The sequence below is a fragment of the Plutella xylostella genome, chromosome 17, assembly GCF_932276165.1.
Source record: "Plutella xylostella chromosome 17, ilPluXylo3.1, whole genome shotgun sequence".
Classification (NCBI taxonomy): Eukaryota; Metazoa; Arthropoda; class Insecta; order Lepidoptera; family Plutellidae; genus Plutella; species Plutella xylostella.
This window is the reverse complement of record NC_063997.1, coordinates 1,460,051-1,478,006: the sequence shown is the minus strand read 5'-3', so window position 1 is coordinate 1,478,006 and position 17,956 is coordinate 1,460,051. Positions and strand designations below refer to the sequence as shown.

At 37.9% G+C, this 17,956-nt stretch overlaps 4 protein-coding genes across 6 annotated transcripts in view; 3 read left to right on the top strand and 1 right to left on the bottom strand.

Moving 5' to 3' along the window:
- Positions 1 to 768: 768 nt before the first annotated feature.
- On the top strand, positions 769 to 2,998 carry LOC119691472 (deoxynucleoside kinase). Its single transcript, XM_038109015.2, has 5 exons — positions 769 to 1,124; positions 1,337 to 1,506; positions 1,686 to 1,822; positions 2,061 to 2,155; positions 2,362 to 2,998. Exons 1-5 carry the CDS (start codon positions 990 to 992, stop codon positions 2,506 to 2,508), a joined length of 684 nt encoding a protein of 227 aa, XP_037964943.2. The 5' UTR covers positions 769 to 989; the 3' UTR covers positions 2,509 to 2,998.
- Positions 2,999 to 3,196: 198 nt separating this feature from the next.
- Positions 3,197 to 8,037, bottom strand: LOC119691473 (NADH-ubiquinone oxidoreductase subunit 8-like). Its single transcript, XM_048627102.1, has 5 exons — positions 7,914 to 8,037; positions 7,495 to 7,715; positions 7,094 to 7,234; positions 5,144 to 5,242; positions 3,197 to 3,764 (listed from the first exon to the last, which is right to left on the bottom strand). Exons 1-5 carry the CDS (start codon positions 7,948 to 7,950, stop codon positions 3,603 to 3,605), a joined length of 660 nt encoding a protein of 219 aa, XP_048483059.1. The 5' UTR covers positions 7,951 to 8,037; the 3' UTR covers positions 3,197 to 3,602.
- Positions 8,038 to 8,540: 503 nt separating this feature from the next.
- Positions 8,541 to 17,956, top strand: part of LOC105386352 (pyridoxal-dependent decarboxylase domain-containing protein 1) — a 39,163-nt gene continuing 29,747 nt past the window's right edge. For both annotated transcript variants that reach the window (XM_048627073.1, XM_048627072.1), the window contains exons 1-2: positions 8,541 to 8,724; positions 8,795 to 9,174. In XM_048627073.1, the coding sequence (XP_048483030.1) occupies positions 8,653 to 8,724; positions 8,795 to 9,174 (452 nt within the window). In that variant the 5' untranslated portion in view covers positions 8,541 to 8,652. The remainder of the gene's footprint in view (positions 8,725 to 8,794; positions 9,175 to 17,956) is intronic.
- Positions 9,184 to 17,446, top strand: LOC125489824. 2 transcript variants are annotated; one of them, XM_048627074.1, is made up of 2 exons: positions 9,184 to 10,319; positions 15,569 to 17,446. In XM_048627074.1, exons 1-2 carry the CDS (start codon positions 10,285 to 10,287, stop codon positions 17,310 to 17,312), a joined length of 1,779 nt encoding a protein of 592 aa, XP_048483031.1. In that variant the 5' UTR covers positions 9,184 to 10,284; the 3' UTR covers positions 17,313 to 17,446. The 2 variants fall into 2 exon arrangements, with proteins under 2 accessions (XP_048483031.1, XP_048483032.1); XM_048627075.1 differs by having other exon boundaries at positions 9,184 to 11,754.

Genomic DNA, 17,956 nt, shown 5'->3' with positions numbered 1-17,956 from the left:
AGTAACGATTTCAATTTTTTTTTGAGGCTTTAGAAATGCTAAAATTCGAGATGTATTAAGTAAAGTAATAATGGATATTTGTAGACTATATACGAAAGTTTTATGTGACTATATTTATTTTATCGTAAATGTTATTAATAACGAGAAATCAGACAGAATCCACAAACTGTTACTTTTGTCCCCGGTCTCCCCTACTTCTCTAACGAGAGTACGCTCGAGTCCACCTCTCTTTAGAGAAATATACAAAATTTTCGTTGATATGAATAGATACCTATTCTATTCTATTCTCTGTGGGGGTGTAAGTAGGTACCTGCACCTGGCTCTCTCGAGTGGAGCCTTTGTGCATATCCCCAAGGTCTAAACTGCCTTCCTAAGCTTGGACGATTTCCCACCACGCTGGTCCACTGCGGGTTGGTGGGTTCATATATCTAGATGTGCTAAATCTAGATATGCAAGTTTCCTCACGATGTTTTCCTTCACCGTAAGAGCGATGGTATACATTGTAAGTACTTAAGTTAAAAGAACTCATTGGTACATGTCAGCGCCGGAATTCGAACCCGCATCTCTTGGGTGAGAAGCGGGCGCTTACCCAACTGAGCTACCACCGAATAGATACCTAATGGACGACCGACCCAAGTTGACCCAACTGATACGTGACCTCAGAATACGCTATCATTATTTATTTTTAATATAAGAGACAAAATCAATTTTAGAACACAGTTTTTTGACAGTTCACTCTTTGACAGTGACATTTTGGCGCCAAACAAACTATATAAGCATGATATAAGCTGTAGTCGTAGCTTTTCGTGAAAAATATTACGAATTTGTTCAAATTATTGAACTAAACTTAATAAAAGGCAATATCCTACCCTCTATTTTTAAATACATAACTGTATTCGCTCTCTGTCATTAAAAAATACAACTCATAACCTTACCTTGGCATTAGTTTTCCTTTTCCTTGAGTAGAGGCTCTAATTACTTCGTTGAACATGAAGTCTGTGGCTGCTGCAGCGCGCTCACTCAGGAAGCGTCCGTTCAGGGTGTCCATTGAAGGGAACATCGGCTCGGGAAAGTCTACATGCATCAAGTTCTTTGACAAATTCGACAATGTTGAAACTCATGCGGTAAGTCTCAAATTAATATAATTTCATTTTCTTTTCTGAATTTTACTATACGATGTAGCTGGCACACTCACCCTGAGTTGCTAAAAGCTGACTTCTATTTATCTAGCCTTAAATCTATTGCTGCCCTGCTTTGGCAGTGGCAGTATATGGACAGATCTATCTATCTACTTACCTACTGAAATCACTCATCAAAATACCCTATATCCTTCCAGGAGCCTCTCCACGAATGGCGTGACGTCAGCGGCCACAACCTATTGGGTCTGATGTACTCTGACATGCACAAGTGGACGTTTGCGTTCCAGCACTACGTACATCTGAGCCGACTCAAGATACAGATCAGTCCGCCGGCTCACCCGGGCATCACTGTTAAAATGTTTGAGAGGTAAGGACCTGATATGTATAAAGTTCTATTCTATTGTTATTAAAATATTCACCATTATAAAGCTATGCATTATCCCCTTACCTTAAAACAAAGTTTTAGCAGTTGATGCAAAGTTTGTGTGAAAAGCTAGCTGTCACATTTTAACTCAATGGAGTAATAAGTAAAATGTATTCTTACAGGTCAGTTCAGAACAGCAGGTACTGTTTTGTCCACAATGCCAAGAAGCAGAACTTTCTAGAAGATGCCGAGTACCAAGTCTTGTCCACTTGGTTTGACTACTCCGAGAAGAATCTTGACATAGACTTGGATCTAATAGGTATGTAAATGTGTGATGAGTTATTTATTTCAAGCATCTTATGATGAGATGCAATATTCTGCTGAAAATGGAATGGAAGAATGAGGAAAGCAGAGTACATAGCATTATGGTGCTCCCAGCAAGACATCTACAAGTATTATTTATTGATGGTTAAGTTATAATAGTTAAATCTCTATTATCTATCATAAATTCACATTGTCTCAATTTGATGATTGATCAATTATTTATGTTTCCACAGTATACTTGAAAACCACTCCCCAAGTGGTGTGGGACAGAATGGCCAAGAGAGGGAGAGCCGAAGAATCTGAAGTTCCTCTAGAATACTTGCAACAAGTAAGTACAAATCAGGCCATCCTTGATCATAAAGAAAATTTCAAACTTATTACTGAATCATACCTTTTTTTCAAGTTTTGAATCTATTTTGCCAAAGTCTATAGATAAATAAATGTGAAGATGTCCCTTCCACATCCAAATTGGATTTGTCTCCTTTTACTACCCAAAATAACCAATTGCTATTACCTATTACCCTATTCTTTCAGGTACATGACTCCTATGAAAACTGGTTATCAGCTCCAAATGTCGGGTGTGAAGTGCTGACTATAGATGCTGACAGAAACTTGGACTGTGTCAAAGATGACTTGCAAAGATACACTTATAAAATTTTAGGAGGTAATCACACTAATTGAATATCAAGTGGATCTTTGTTAATGGCTAAAGATGCTAGGAAACTTCTCTTAACTTATATACCAGAAAACATAGGATTTTCTCCACTATTCTTTCCATAGGCTGTGGTGTCAAAGGGAAATTGTAGGGTATTTAGTTATTTACTAGGTAGCTATTAAATTTTACTATTGAATTTACATCATGACAGTTTATTATGTTGCCAGAATACCTTCATCGTAATTTATCTACTGCAGGCCAATCTGCGGGTCAAAATTGCATCGCAAAAACATCCCTCCTACTTGCAGGTGTTCAGTAGATCTATAATTGTCAATGCACAGTTTTGTATGGAGGATTCTAGAAGAAACTCATCTACCATAATTATGTAATTGGAAATAAGTTTAATCAGCTGTGCCTTTTGTAAGCTAACTTTATTCCTAAAAGTAGATTTAAAATGTATTTTTAGCTGTAAATGAATGAATATACCTCATATTAGACAAAGTTAAATCGCTAATGGGCTATATAGCATAGCCCATTAGCGATTTAACTTTGTCTAATATGAGGTATATTCATTCATTTACAGCTAAAAATTCGACTGAAATAATAATTTATATTTTTTGTAGTATAATTGATTACTTACAAGTAAGAAAATCGTATTTATTAAATTACCTTCTTAGTATTATTTTTATAGACAAATAATTAAAAGTTGCTAACTGAGATATAATAGATTTTTATTTATCACAAAAGAATAATTTAAATTATTCCTACTTAACTTTTAACATTGTTCTTGACATAGGTAGTTAATTTTATCCCAATAACAATTTAAAAGTCAACAAGTTATCCATTTTATTTATTTACACTACAAAAGTTGCAATAAAACACAAGACATTTTTGCTTAAACATCTAAGAATATTTGAAATTTCATTACGTATTATATAGCTTATTATAAGTAGATCACTATATTTATTTATTTAAACACTTTATTGTATGTATACACAAATTACACAGTTTAAAGTAAAAGTTAACAACTATAACTGCGCTGTTAAAAATACTAGATGTCGAAGAAGAAGACCAAAAATACCTCATGTTGTATTACAACTCACATCTCTTTCTCTCTCATCTAGCGGTACAAATGATCGGCCTTGATGTTAGTTGCTATCTCGCTCTCCCACTTGTCTCCGTTGGAGAGGAGTTTCTCCTTGTTGTAGAGAAGCTCCTCGTGGGTTTCGGTCGAGAACTCGAAGTTGGGACCCTCCACGATCGCGTCCACAGGACACGCCTCCTGGAGAGAGGAAGCGGAAACATGAGAAAATTGACATAAAATTAATATGAACGCCATTATTGTGGGATAATGGCTCAAAAATTTCGATTATATTTTTATTTATAGCTTCTGCTACCGCTATACGGGTTCGTTATTGACGTAGATAAACGTCACTATATTCGCCATGCTGTGTTATTAATGTAAAGCAAACTAAATGCTTTTATCGACGTCGATAACAGATCCGTGAAGCGGTCGCTGATGCCTAAGGTAACAATAGAAAACGTCCACTTCTGCAGCCTAAATAATGATTGTGAAGTAACAAAAGCTGGACTACAATGCCTAAACCTTACTGAAAATACTAGTTTGCCAAACAGCCAATTTAGTTATCTGAAGTCTCTAGCATGGGAACACCCAAAAATTTCGAAAAACTTTTTTCCGAATTTGAAAATACCGAATGTGTAATTTACGAAATATTGCAATATCGACTTTTTAAAATATCGAATTATAAAAATCACGTAAATTATAATTTCGAATATTATAACAACGAAGATTGTTATTACGATTGTCAGATACACGAACGTTAAAAAATACGATTACTTAAGTATACGAAAAATAAAATACCGATTTATTATAATCACGAAAAATTCAAATCCCGATCGAAAATGTGATAATTCGTGATTTTGTCAAAAAAAACAAAAACGTCTTAAAACCTTAGAACCAAAACCTAAAGATAGGTGCGACGACGAGCAAAGCGAGGAGGAGCGTGTTAGGTGCACATAGATATCGAAAGACAAAGCGTAGCGCAGCGAAGCGGAGCGGAGCGTTTCAAATATAGAGCGAAATAATTGCTCTGATTATTGAGGTGTTTAACCTTAAAAATCTTAGGACCTAAACCTAAAGATAGGTGCGACGACGAGCAAAGCGAGGAGGAGCGTGTTAGGTGCACATAGATATCGAAAAACAAAGCGGAGCGCAGCGAAGCGGAGCGGAGCGTTTCACATAATATAGCTTAAAAAACATTGTTAAACACACTCCTAATAGATAACTATTTCTTGTTAACTTAGATATATTCGGGAATTTGTATTTTCGGAATATGAAAACTTCGGGATTCTTAATTTTAACAATTCGTTATAATAAAAAATCGTACTTTTGAAACGTCGAAATAATAATATTCGGAAAATTGAGTTTCGTCATTTTAATAAATCTGTGGTTTGAAATTTCGTTTATTAACTATTCGTGATTTTCGTTATTCGGAAACTTATAATTCGGGATTGTGAATTATTCGGAACTATGAAATTCGTAATTTTGAAAATCGTTATTTTCATATTCGTAAAAAAGTTATTCGGATTTATGTAGTGTACCCATGCTAGAGGGGTTATATCGGTAGAATTATCATGTACCTGGCAGAATCCACAGTAGATGCACTTGGTCATGTCGATGTCGTAACGCGTGGTCCTTCTCGAGCCATCCTTACGCTCCTCAGCCTCAATAGTGATAGCCTGGAATAGACAAACAACAAAATATTAATAATGGGCACAGATTTGTGTATACCGATGATAAACATGAGTAGAGAATGTTATGCCTATGTCCATGCAACAATATGGACCCACTCACTTTACACACATGACATGATAAAGTATCTGCCTAATTTTTTTATTGAATCACCTATGAGTATTTTTGTGAGTGGCAAAATGTATGGTGTAGAAGCTAGCAACCATGGCCCTGCCAGCATGGCGCCTACTAAAAAACTAAAAGGTTTTGAAGGCCTCCACTTTGTTGATAGGGCACCTAGAGTAGAAGCTGTGGTCGATTGGTATTAGCATGATGTATGAAAAACAATAGAAATTCTGAGCAATTTGCATCCACTCCAGGGTCTCACTGCTCAGGGAAGCAAAGCCCATTTTTTTATTAGTCAATTAACACCCTTTTTTAAAGCTGGAAGGCAAAGAATCAATTGATAATGAGGGCAAGAAAATCCAATACTGGCTTGTCTTTGATAAACATTTTTGTTAAAATATGTAATGCTATTGCTACGAGGGCGATACCGAAATGATCGGGAATAGAAAAAAGTACAAAGATATCATAATATTATTTACTTTTATTGTTTTTCAAAGTAGTTTCCGTGACATTCAATGCACTTTTTCATTCGATTAAACCAATCATTGAAACAGTAATTCCAGTCTGAAGTGGATACTGTCAAAACAGCTGATTTGTAAGCTTCGACCGCCTCTTCTGGGCCGCTAAACCGTTGACCACGTAGCATATCTTTAATTCTTGGGAATGTAAAATAATCATTGGGGCTCAGATCAGGGCTATACGGAGGATGGTCCATCAACTCCACGTTTTCCATATTTAAAAACGTTGTTGTTTTGCGAGCGGTATGAGAGCTTGCATTATTGTGGTGAAGGATTATACGACGATTCGGGTTAGTTTTACGAAGTTCTCTTACGACTTCCGGCAAACAAACTGTTGTGTACCAATCAGCAGTAACCGTCCTTTGTTCTTGTAATGGAATCGTAGCCACATGGCCAGTTTTCGATACAAACGAAGCGACCATTTTTTTCGACAAGGTGCGTGAGCGTATAACTTTTGTTGGCTTGACCTCACCTTCGAAGACCCAAACTGCCGATTGATGTTTTCTTTCGGGCTCATATGAATAAATCCACGATTCATCACCAGAGACGATATTGTAGACAGCATTTGAACTGCCTCCATTGAACCGTTGCAGAGCAGATCGACACCAATTAACACGAGCCGACTTTTGTTCCTCGGTCAAACGGTGGGGCACCCAGCGCGAAACTAACTTCTTGACACCCAGTTCTTCATGTAAAATGGTTTGAATGGCTGTCATACCAATGCTGAGAGAAGCCCGAATCTGCTCATATGTCACATGTCTATCTTCTTTTATTAACTGGCGTACAGCATCGATGTTATCTTATGTTACCGGTGTTTTTGGCCGACCAGTAGAAGGGACTGTGGTAAGAGAGGAACGTCCACGGCGAAACTCAGAATACCAACGATATATAGTCGTTTTACTTGGTGCTTCAAGTTTATAAATAGAAACAAGCTCGGCGAGACATTGTGCTTGAGATAAACCTCGACGAAAGTTGTGAAAAATTATTGCACGGAAATGTTCCCGCGTAAGCTCCATTTTTTACACCGACTTGTCAAATTCAAATGGTCAATACTCTTTTATTTTTTACTTTTTTTAAAATTCGAAAATGGAATTATGTTTGAAAAAACACTACATTTGATACACCAAAAAGGTTTCACTCTAATTTATTCCTAAGTATTCTATTCCCGATCTTTTCGGTGTAGCCCTCGTACAGTAATCACTCTTATGTCTGTACCTGGGCAGGGCAGATAGCTTCACACAGCTTGCAGGCGATGCACCGCTCCTCCCCGGACGGGTAGCGCCTCAGGGCATGCTCACCGCGGAAGCGGGGGGACAGGGGCCCCTTCTCGAAGGGGTAGTTGATTGTGGCAGGCTCCTGTAAAGTATTTGCATAGGTATTTTAAGTGTGTATTCCAGTAATGATAATTATGCTAGTAGACCTATGAGAATCAATTCAAAGTTACAGCAAGGTAGACTATTTTAAATCACTTATTGTTTATCACATATTGTGCACACTTCATTGCTCATAAATGAAAAACATTTAAGCATAATAGATAGTTTAGTTCAGATTACAGCTGCTATCCGTTACTAGCTGAATGATACAAAAACCTGAAAACCAATATGAAATTTACGCACCTTAAAAATGTGTGAGAGTGTAACAGCAAACCCTCTGGCCAGCTCAGTCCAGAACATGGTCTGGGCGGCCCGGTCCGACAGTGCCTTCATGGTCATCCTAGGGTCATCGAGGTTCACATACTTGTACCCTGCGTCAGCTGTAGGGTACACTTGTTCAGTATCGGGTTTAGAACTGTAGTTCGCTTGGCGGGACAGCATTCCGCAAGCGCCGGATGCTCGCACTGAAAGGAAAGATTTGTAATTAATGAGTGACGCTAGAAATATAAAGGAATATCAACATTTTTAAATGATTGTTTATCATGTAAAGCGAGAAAGAGGTTATAAACAACACAGTTGCGTAACAACTTTTTCGATTATTTGTGTGAAAGACACTGAATATTACAGTTGACAAGGTCTTAAATGCTAAACAAAATCGTTACCTCGCGACGATACGGAGAATATTTTGGCTAAGGACATCTTTACAGTATTTTTTTCACTAAGTTCGAATTTATTTTGATTGACTTGACGAAGGAAAGAATTTTTCGCCTGTCAATGTCAAATTTTGACAACACCAATATTATTTCTTGTCATGTTGGTAGCCCTGCTTTACACAGATTAATAATCGTAATTTTAATCGATTCTTCGAGAAATCGTACGATTGATATTTCGTAAAATTCGTATCTCCGGCTCCCGAGGAAACATTTTCATACAGCCGTTGAAATATAATAGGCCCGTTTGGACAGCTACTCAAATTTGCTATTTACTCTTGATTTACTTGATGAAATACATTAAAAAACACATAATCTGGCTTATTATTTAACGGCTGAAAGAAAAAAAGAAATTTCAAAGCACCAAAAGTTACTTATTGTTTATATTTTTTATGATTTAGGTTTGACACCAGCTGTCATCCTATACATTTTGGAGCTGTCCAAACGGGCCTATTATATTTCGACGACTTTAGTTTCTTGGAAATAAACTCGCCTCATCCATCCTATCCCGTGCTGCGTGAGGCCGCGTCACCTACACTCTTGAAATAATAACGCACTCTTGTTTGTCTATGGTCTAGTCTATGCCAGAAACAAAATCAGCAAAATCCGCAAACGTCAAAACAATTTTTGATTGTGACGTTTACAAAATTTAATGTCGGTGTCGTAAAAATCCAAAAAAGTTCCACGTATCATGGGAGATGCTCCAGCCCCAGAACCAGAAGCCAGCCCACCGATCCCCAATGAAGAAGTTCACCTGGACATAGTAATATCTTTTCCACAATCCCTTGTACTTTCATCGAAATTCCAGTTGGTAATGTTGCGTTTTTTTTCAGGAACGGCCTTTCGGCGGGCTAGAGTTCCAAGTATCTGACTTGGTCGGGAGGTTGGAAGCTGGCGTGAACGCTCACGATGCCACTGACGACGACAGTCCGAAGAGTCCGGTGGAGGGGCGTAAGATTTCGGCGGGATTCTTCGAGCCAGAGTGTTCCTCTATGGGGGAGATTCTGCAGACGCTAGAGGAGCTGGTTGTGAAGACTGACCCGACGTGTGACAGCTCGGAGCCGCCGCTTCTGCCCACGGACGCGCCGGCGCGGGCCGCCATCCTGTCCCACAGCATTGTGGCTCTCTTTGGCAGGCTCGAGCGAACCCATGCAGCCAGACTTGGCGCTCACATCGCCAGTGAGACCACGAGATGGATGTCTCATATGTTTAGGTATGATATGTTGACAGTATAGTAGCTTTTTGCTGTGTGCTTTTACATAAATAGGTTTTCTGGTGGGAGTGCCATCACCTAAAGTAGCATAAACATGAACTAACTATCTTGAATTTATGTCATGGTAAATATGCCCGGTACCGTAACAATGCACATCAGTGAACTACTTATCAAATTGCAGTTTCTACTAATACCTTTAAGCAGTGTCCATTACAGTGGGCTGAGTGTGTTGTGGTCAGTTAAATTCTTAAGCCAGTCAGACACTTTTCTGACAGGCCAATCTTTTCAAACCCTAGTCTATGTTGCCTAGCTAGTATTGGCCACTGATATCCTGTATTTGGAGTTTATTGGTGCTTGATGCCAAACTTTGCTTGGGTGCAATTCCGAAATCCGGTGGAAAATGTATTAGCTAACAAATTGAGATTAGAAAGTATGATACATACATACACAGGTAACCCATATCAGCTAAGTAAAGTATTATCATAGTGCAGGTATTATCTCTGTGGCCTTGTCTTCATTGATTAGGCACTAGTTTTTAATTAAAATAGTTACTTTTAAACTATGAATTATTCTTTTCACATAGCTACAGAGTAATTTAAAACTAAGTATTTTTTTATGTAAAGCTTTACAATTATTAATTGAAAATAATAACTCAAAATTGTCAACATCTACTTACATACCTGAATACTGATTGTTTGTAAGCATCCATTACCAACAAACAATAGGGATAGGTAGTTATGAACCCTCAACCCCTTAGAGTAATCCAAGTACGCGCCTAGGCTTGCATGCCTTGCACTTTCCAGGTGGTCTGTTAGCAGTAAGTTAGAGTAAGCAAATTTTTATCTTGTTTAGCTCGTAAGTCATTTTGGTCATTGAATATATCAGATCGATTTAGCATGCGCTTCTGCTAAGACGTGTCTCGTTTTAATTAAATAATTAGTTTTTAAAAACCTTCCGATCGCTCCCGCAATCTTGACTGGCGCAGCCGATTCGGTAGGATAACTGAATTATCCCGTGAAAATTCGGTTATAGAACTCTTACCGGTTTTCCGCGCGTTCCGGGAAACGCGCCGCGGATAGTGTTAACAGTGTCCTACTGCGAACCAAACAAATGTGTCAAGGCGGAAGGATTATACCGACCGGCTGGTGAGTACAACTTTTCACCTCCTGTCCAAATTCCCTCTACAAGTAAAATTTCTTGGGTTATCTTGAGATAAGAACTCTCTCATTATAACGTTATCTATGTATAGTTAGAAATATTAGTACTTACTAAAATTTGTAATATATATATACCTATAAATACTTGTGTTATAAATAAGATTAAAATTTAAACTTAGACTAAGTGAATTGTGTAATAAAATATTCAAAATGCCTGATCAGGTAGGCATGGAGAGTATAACGCTCATTCCGGGCGAAGTACTAAAGATCATACCCATCTTTAATGGGGATAAACGCATATTAAATTTGTTTTTGGCTAAAAGCGAATATATTATAGAAAGATTTAGAGGTAATGAGGCCCAAGACACATATATCATGCATGCTATAACCAGCAGACTAGCAGGTGATGCTGCTGCCCTTGTAAGTGAGAGGCAGGATATTATGCACTGGGATAATTTTAAGGAATTACTCGTGCAACATTTTGGAGACCCGCGAAACGAAGAGTGTATTGCCATAGAATTAGAAACTCTCAAAATTAATCCTAACGAAAGCTATCTTGATTTTTGCAACAGGATCCAGTCAGTGCGTTCTATTTTAATTTCAAAGGTAAATAGAATCGAAGACGCGAACATAAAAAATAGTAAAATTGCTATTTACACCAATACGTCACTCAACGTATTTTTGTACAATCTCCCCGAAAATATGGTGCGCATTGTTCGCCTTAAAGCCCCCGCTACTTTGGAAAAAGCATTGGAAATTGTATTGGAGGAGGTCAATTTCCACGATCAGTATGTTATGCGTAATAAAATGACTCTTCCTAGCTCTATGGTAAAGTCTCAGAACACACTAGTAACAACGCCCACACAAAAACTCGACGCAAAGCTTATCAGTTATGGCCAACTCCAGCCAACCGGCCTTAGACCGATATTACCCACCGGTTACACCCCTCGATTTAATAATAGTATGGCAGTCCAATCATTTAATAATCAACCCTATGGCTACAGGCCGCAGTTAGGGAACAGCAATCCACAAATTGGGTATAGGCCACCACAGCCACAATTTGGCTACAAGCCTCCGCAATTCGGATACAAACCCCCGCAGTTCGGATACAAACCCCCGCAGTTCGGCTATAGACCACAGTTTGGTATGACAACTGCACAAAAATTCGGAAATAATAATCCTCAACAAATTGGGTACAAACCCACAGTCCCTATTTGGAACAAGCCCGCGGCCGCACCACAGCATGTTTATTCAAACGATGTGTCGATGAGAACCGCACCTCAGAGACCTAACCAGGGTTTTAAATTAAATGAACTGTGCCTCTACGAAGAGGACCAATACCAACCAAATTATTACAACCCGGAGCAGTACGTCTACCTAGACGATGTACCTGCAGAACAAGTACATCATCCAGATATCGAAGGTAACTTTTCTGACTGTCAATTACAGGAATCATCCGAGGAACTGACACAGGAAAATGCAACCCCTGAACAAATAGAAAATTTTCACATAACAGCCTCAAACATCCCCCGGAAAAATTAGAATTAAATTGTGACCCGAACTTAAAATTACCGCATATTTATCTTCCCGAAATCAACGGTAAATTCATGATAGATTCAGGAAGTATGAAATCTTTTATAAGCCCACGTTTAGCATATCAGTATTTTCATGACCAAATAGTTCACGAACCATTCGAAGTGATTAGTACACACTCATCAAGTAAACATAACGAAGTCATAAATATTCCGCTATTTCCCAGCTTAAATAATTCGGGTCAGCACAAATTCTATGTCTACAATGTAGATACGCGGTACGATGGACTTATCGGCTCTGACTTGTTAGAGCAGTTACAAGCCATTGTTGATTATAAACATCACGTGTTACGAACGAACACGACATCTATACCTATTATACACAATCGCGAGGACCACGTCATAGAACTGGCCCCCCGCTCTGAGCAACGAGTGAAATTGCCGACTGATTTATATTCAGGCGAAGCTATTTTAAATTATACGGAATTTTGTGAAGGAGTAAGGATGCCTAGCGCGCTAGTTAGGTGTACAAATGGATATGCTACCACGGTTATTCAAAATACTCGTGATGAACAGATGACATTAACTATAACACACCCGTTTAAAACAGAACAGTATGAAAGTAGTACGGAATGTCAGGTTAATAGTATGATGGATGAAAGAAATATTGAAATAGATGAGATATTGACACAAAACTTAGCCAAATTACGACTTGATCATATGAATGCGGAAGAACGTCAGCAGATACATAACTTATGTATGGAATATAAGGACATATTTTATAGCGACTTACTTCCTCTCTCATTTACGAATCAAGTAAAACACTTTATAAGAACAAAGAACGAAGACCCTATATACGTAAAACCCTACAGACAGGCCCCTATACAAGCAGAAGAAATTAAAAATCAGGTGGAAAATCTTTTGAAAAATAACGTCATTCAGGAATCATTTTCCCCTTGGAGTGCACCAGTGCACCTCGTCCCTAAAAAGATGGATGCATCCGGTGAAGCTAAATATAGGATGGTTATAGATTACAGACGCTTAAATGACATCACTATAGACGACAAATATCCTCTCCCTAACATAACCGACTTATTTGACAAATTGGGTAAATCATCTTACTTTTCTACTTTAGATTTAGCCAGTGGCTACCATCAAATCGAAATCAATGAAAGCGATAGACAAAAGACGGCATTTAGCACCCAGAACGGCCATTATGAATTTTTGAGAATGCCGTTCGGCTTAAAGACAGCCCCAGCAACATTTCAACGTGCTATCGATAATGTCCTTCGAGGTTTACAAGGAATACACTGCCTGGTATACCTAGATGATATTATTATCTATTCTGCAAGCCTAGCAGAACACATACAAAAATTAAGGGCAGTCTTTGAACGACTTAGAGCCACCAACTTGAAAGTACAGCTTGATAAGTCTGAGTTTCTTAGAAAAGAGGTTTTGTACCTTGGGCACACCATTACAAAAGACGGCCTTAAGCCCAATGACGATAAGGTTAAAGCTGTATTGAACTTTCCCTTACCTAAAACAACGACAGAGATTAAAAGTTTCTTGGGTTTGATTGGATATTATCGAAGATTCATTAAGGACTTCGCTAAAATAACTTACCCTTTAACATCTTGCCTTAAAAAGAAAAACCGAATTATAATTGACCAAAAATACATCGACTCATTTCAGAAATGCAAGGAACTTTTGACTAACGCACCCCTACTACAATATCCAGATCCATCTAGACCGTATATTCTAACTACTGACGCATCCTCTGTGGCATTAGGCGCGGTCTTATCGCAAGGCACTGTTGGCAGCGACCAACCAATCGCCTACGCAAGTAGAGCACTCAGCGACACCGAGTCTCGCTATAGTACTATCGAGAGAGAGCTCCTAGCTATAATATGGGCTGTAAAACACTTCAGGCCATACTTATACGGCCACAAATTTCTGATTTACACTGACCATCGCCCATTGTCGTGGCTATATTCCATTAAAGAGCCAAATAGTAAACTTACCCGATGGCGGTTACGTCTATTAGAATATGACTTCGAAGTAATTTACAAAAATGGCAAACAGAACACCAACGCCGACGCCTTATCTCGAATCAAAGTGAATGCTTTGACGTCCGATGACGACGCAATGTCTATGCAAGTAAACATTGACGACAAAGAGAAACGGCTTCAAGACCACATAAACGACTTGACTAAAAACATAGAAGACTGTTCTAATAAACCCCAACGACATGATTCTTCGACTATCACTATTTCCGATTCCTCTGCAACGATAACAGGCTCTGAAGAACCTGATAACTATCCGGTCCGCTCATTGTCGAGTCATTCACAAACTATTCACTCTGCTGAAGACTTAGAATCATTTGGTATTCCTATATTACAAGAGGCTATAGATACGAAGCCCAATCAAATACTTGTATTCGTTTGGTTTAAGAACGACATACAAGTCACACATACAACTAGAGACAACCAAAAAGTAATAGAGGTATTTTTGCCACCAGATAATGAGGATTTAGTGAAGCGCTTTTTAAAGGAATATATTAACCTAAAAACAAAATATTTTATATATTTTGAGGACGTAAGACACCGGAAGTTATTTACGAAAGTAATAATATATTTATTTAAAAAGGGTTCCGTTGAGTTTTTAGAGTGTACCGAAAGGGTTGTATACATAGAGGATGAGAAAGAACAAAAGGCCATTGTGTTGAAAATGCACGAAGGTAAGACCTGTCATCGCGGAATAAAAGAGACGTTAGTTAGGATACGCAGACATTATTACTGGTTAAATATGAGAGATACTGTTGCTGCAATATTGAATGGATGTGATGCATGCCAGAGAATGAAGTATGACAGGAAGCCCATAAAGCCCGTTCTACAACTTACACAAACACAGGATGCTCCTTTTCAAGAGGTGTTCATAGATTTGTTTACAATTGATGGGATATATTATCTTACCCTCGTAGACGCCTTTAGTAAACTCGCACAGGCAATAGAAGTCACAAACCGATCAACTCCTGAAGTTATTCGGGCCCTGATTAAATATTTCTCATACTACGGAATACCTAAGAAAATTACCTGTGACCCCGGAAAAGAGTTTAATAACGAGCTCATGAAGGAACTAATGACGATGTATAAAATAGATTTACACATAACAACCCCCAATAATCCAAACTCCACTAGCATTGTAGAAAGATTCCACTCAACTATTATCGAAATTTATCGCCTAGCTAAATATGATCAAAAATGTACCGACGCAGCATCTGTCATGACGTACGCCATACTTGCATACAACAACACCATACACTCCACCACAGAACTGACACCGTTTGAAGTAGTTTTCGGACATACAGACTCCAGTAAAATCTTTGAGGGAAACTTTGAGAAAAACTACATGCAACAACTATTAAAAGACCATGCGAAGCGTACCAAATTTCTGTATAAACACATAGCTCAAATGACTCTGTTAGGAAAAGAAAAAGTAAAGGAAAAGAAAGGAGGTGAGACCGGACATGAATTCGCGACAGGTGAAGATATCTATGTTAAAGATATCAATATTAGGAAGAGTAAAGATAAGCCCAGATATAATAAAGCGGAAGTTGTAGGTCAGGTACAAAGAAATATTATTCCCGTAAGGATAGGACATAGAGATACCAAAGTCCCCATTAAAAATGTGAAACGTCGCCCACAGGTGGTGTCTGGTCACCCTGACCCTGATCACGTTGAGCCAGGCCCATCATCTGCTCAAAATTGAGAAAAACCCAGGCGTACTACCCGTTAAACGAGGCCATGCTTATAAGCAGGAAGATAAGTGGATTATTATTAAAGTGTTAGATTTAAGCGACTTATACAAAGATTTAGTTTTTAACATAGATAAGTATAATGAGTTTTCTAAATTAGTAGATATAAACAAACCAAATGCATATGAGTTTTTCGATTTACGCAAACAGGTAGATTTCCTTAAAGAAAAGGCTATAAGTAAATCCGGAGAGCTAACGCCCACGCGTAGATTCAAACGAGGCATTATCAACCCCTTAGGATCACTGATTAAAGTAATTACAGGAAACCTGGATAATCAAGACGCTATTCGTTACGAGTCACTAATATCTCAGTTAAAGGGCAATCAGATTATTACAGATAAGAAAATTATGGTTATCTCCAAAATGATGGACAGTTTCATAAATAGTACTGAAACATTACATGAAAATACTTTAACATTAGACGCACGTTTCAAAAAGATGGAAAAACTTGTAAAAACTATAGCAAATAAGGAAACCAGTTATATATACTCAGTATACATTTTAAGTATGTTTAATATGTTCTTAAATAATTTTCGAACCATTCATACTACTATACAAGAAATTGAAACTGCGTTGGCCTTCAGCAAATTGTCGGTATTACACCAAAGTATTGTGAACTCTACAGAATTATTATCTTTGTTACAATCTATTTCTAAAAATGCAAATTTAATGTACCCAGCAACTCTTGAAAATTTGGTTAATCTGGAAAAGACAATAATTGTTAAAAGCTATGTAAAAGAGAGTCAGATAACGTTCATAATGGAGGTACCCTTAATAGATAATAATACCTATAGCTACTATCAAATATATTCACTACCTATATATAATAGCAGTCGCAATATAACCCAAGTAATTATTCCCAAACACCCCTACCTATTGGTGAAAGGTTCGGAATACCTGCCGGTCCAACACCCCTGCGAGCAGCTCGCCTCCGACGACCAGTTCCTGTGTACCGAGGATAGCACTGTCTTGTACTCACCACCTACCTGTGTAGAACAGCTGATGAAATTTAGTATAAATTATAATGCCTGCACCCCATACGCTATAGATATAGAGACAATCAAAGTTCAACGGATTGACTCTACCAGCTGGATTTTATATGCACGAGAAAAATCCATGTTCTCCACTCAATGTCAGAATGATATAACACATCAACAGATACAAGGCACCTATATACTAACTATATCTAACATATTATGTGATTACCAGCTGGAGAATTTCTACCTACACCATAGACAACACTATTTTACTAGTCTACAGTACAAGGCGCTACCAATAATAGATCTACCAGAGCTTCCACAAGACAACGTGACTACATCCCGCACCGTGAACGTGAAGGGTGTCAATTTAGACAACCTACGACAGATGTATAACACTCTACAAAGTGAAATTAGTGAAAACAGTGAAAATATCTCAATGCCCACAGTGCAAGTGAAAAGTGTTAGCTTAGCAACCCTTATTCTGTATTTCTTGTTAATCATATGTGCCATTGGTTTTTCTATGTATAGTTATAGAGTATTGATAATGTCGAAGCTTCGAAATTCCCGGAATCAAGAATCTTCCAGTAATTTCGATCTTGGGGATGGAGGAGTTATGAACCCTCAACCCCTTAGAGTAATCCAAGTACGCGCCTAGGCTTGCATGCCTTGCACTTTCCAGGTGGTCTGTTAGCAGTAAGTTAGAGTAAGCAAATTTTTATCTTGTTTAGCTCGTAAGTCATTTTGGTCATTGAATATATCAGATCGATTTAGCATGCGCTTCTGCTAAGACGTGTCTCGTTTTAATTAAATAATTAGTTTTTAAAAACCTTCCGATCGCTCCCGCAATCTTGACTAGGTTAACATTGTTATAATAATATCCTGTTTTATAACTTTGGGTATGATTTCGGCACCAATCCCTGCCTTATAATCCGAAATCATATAAGAGGAGTAGAGTATTATTTAAAAAGTTGAAAATACTTGTTAACCTTTATCTCACGGACTATTGATATTTACATTGTCTGCCATTTTGCTGTTTCTAAACAAATACAAGATACTTATACCTATAAGAAGTGTCTGTGTATAACAATATTCTCAATGAGAATAATATGTTGTTGTAAGATATAATCTTGACTGTATCTACTTCATTGGAGGGTTTCTTAAACTAAGAGCAGTTGACAATAATGAGGAGCTAGGTTTGATTCCTAGATCAGTCCCTTTTTCTAACGAATTCAGTTAATTTCCAATAGCAAAAGGACTAAATATGAATGTTGATTTGTAACAACACAGTTTTTGACTGCC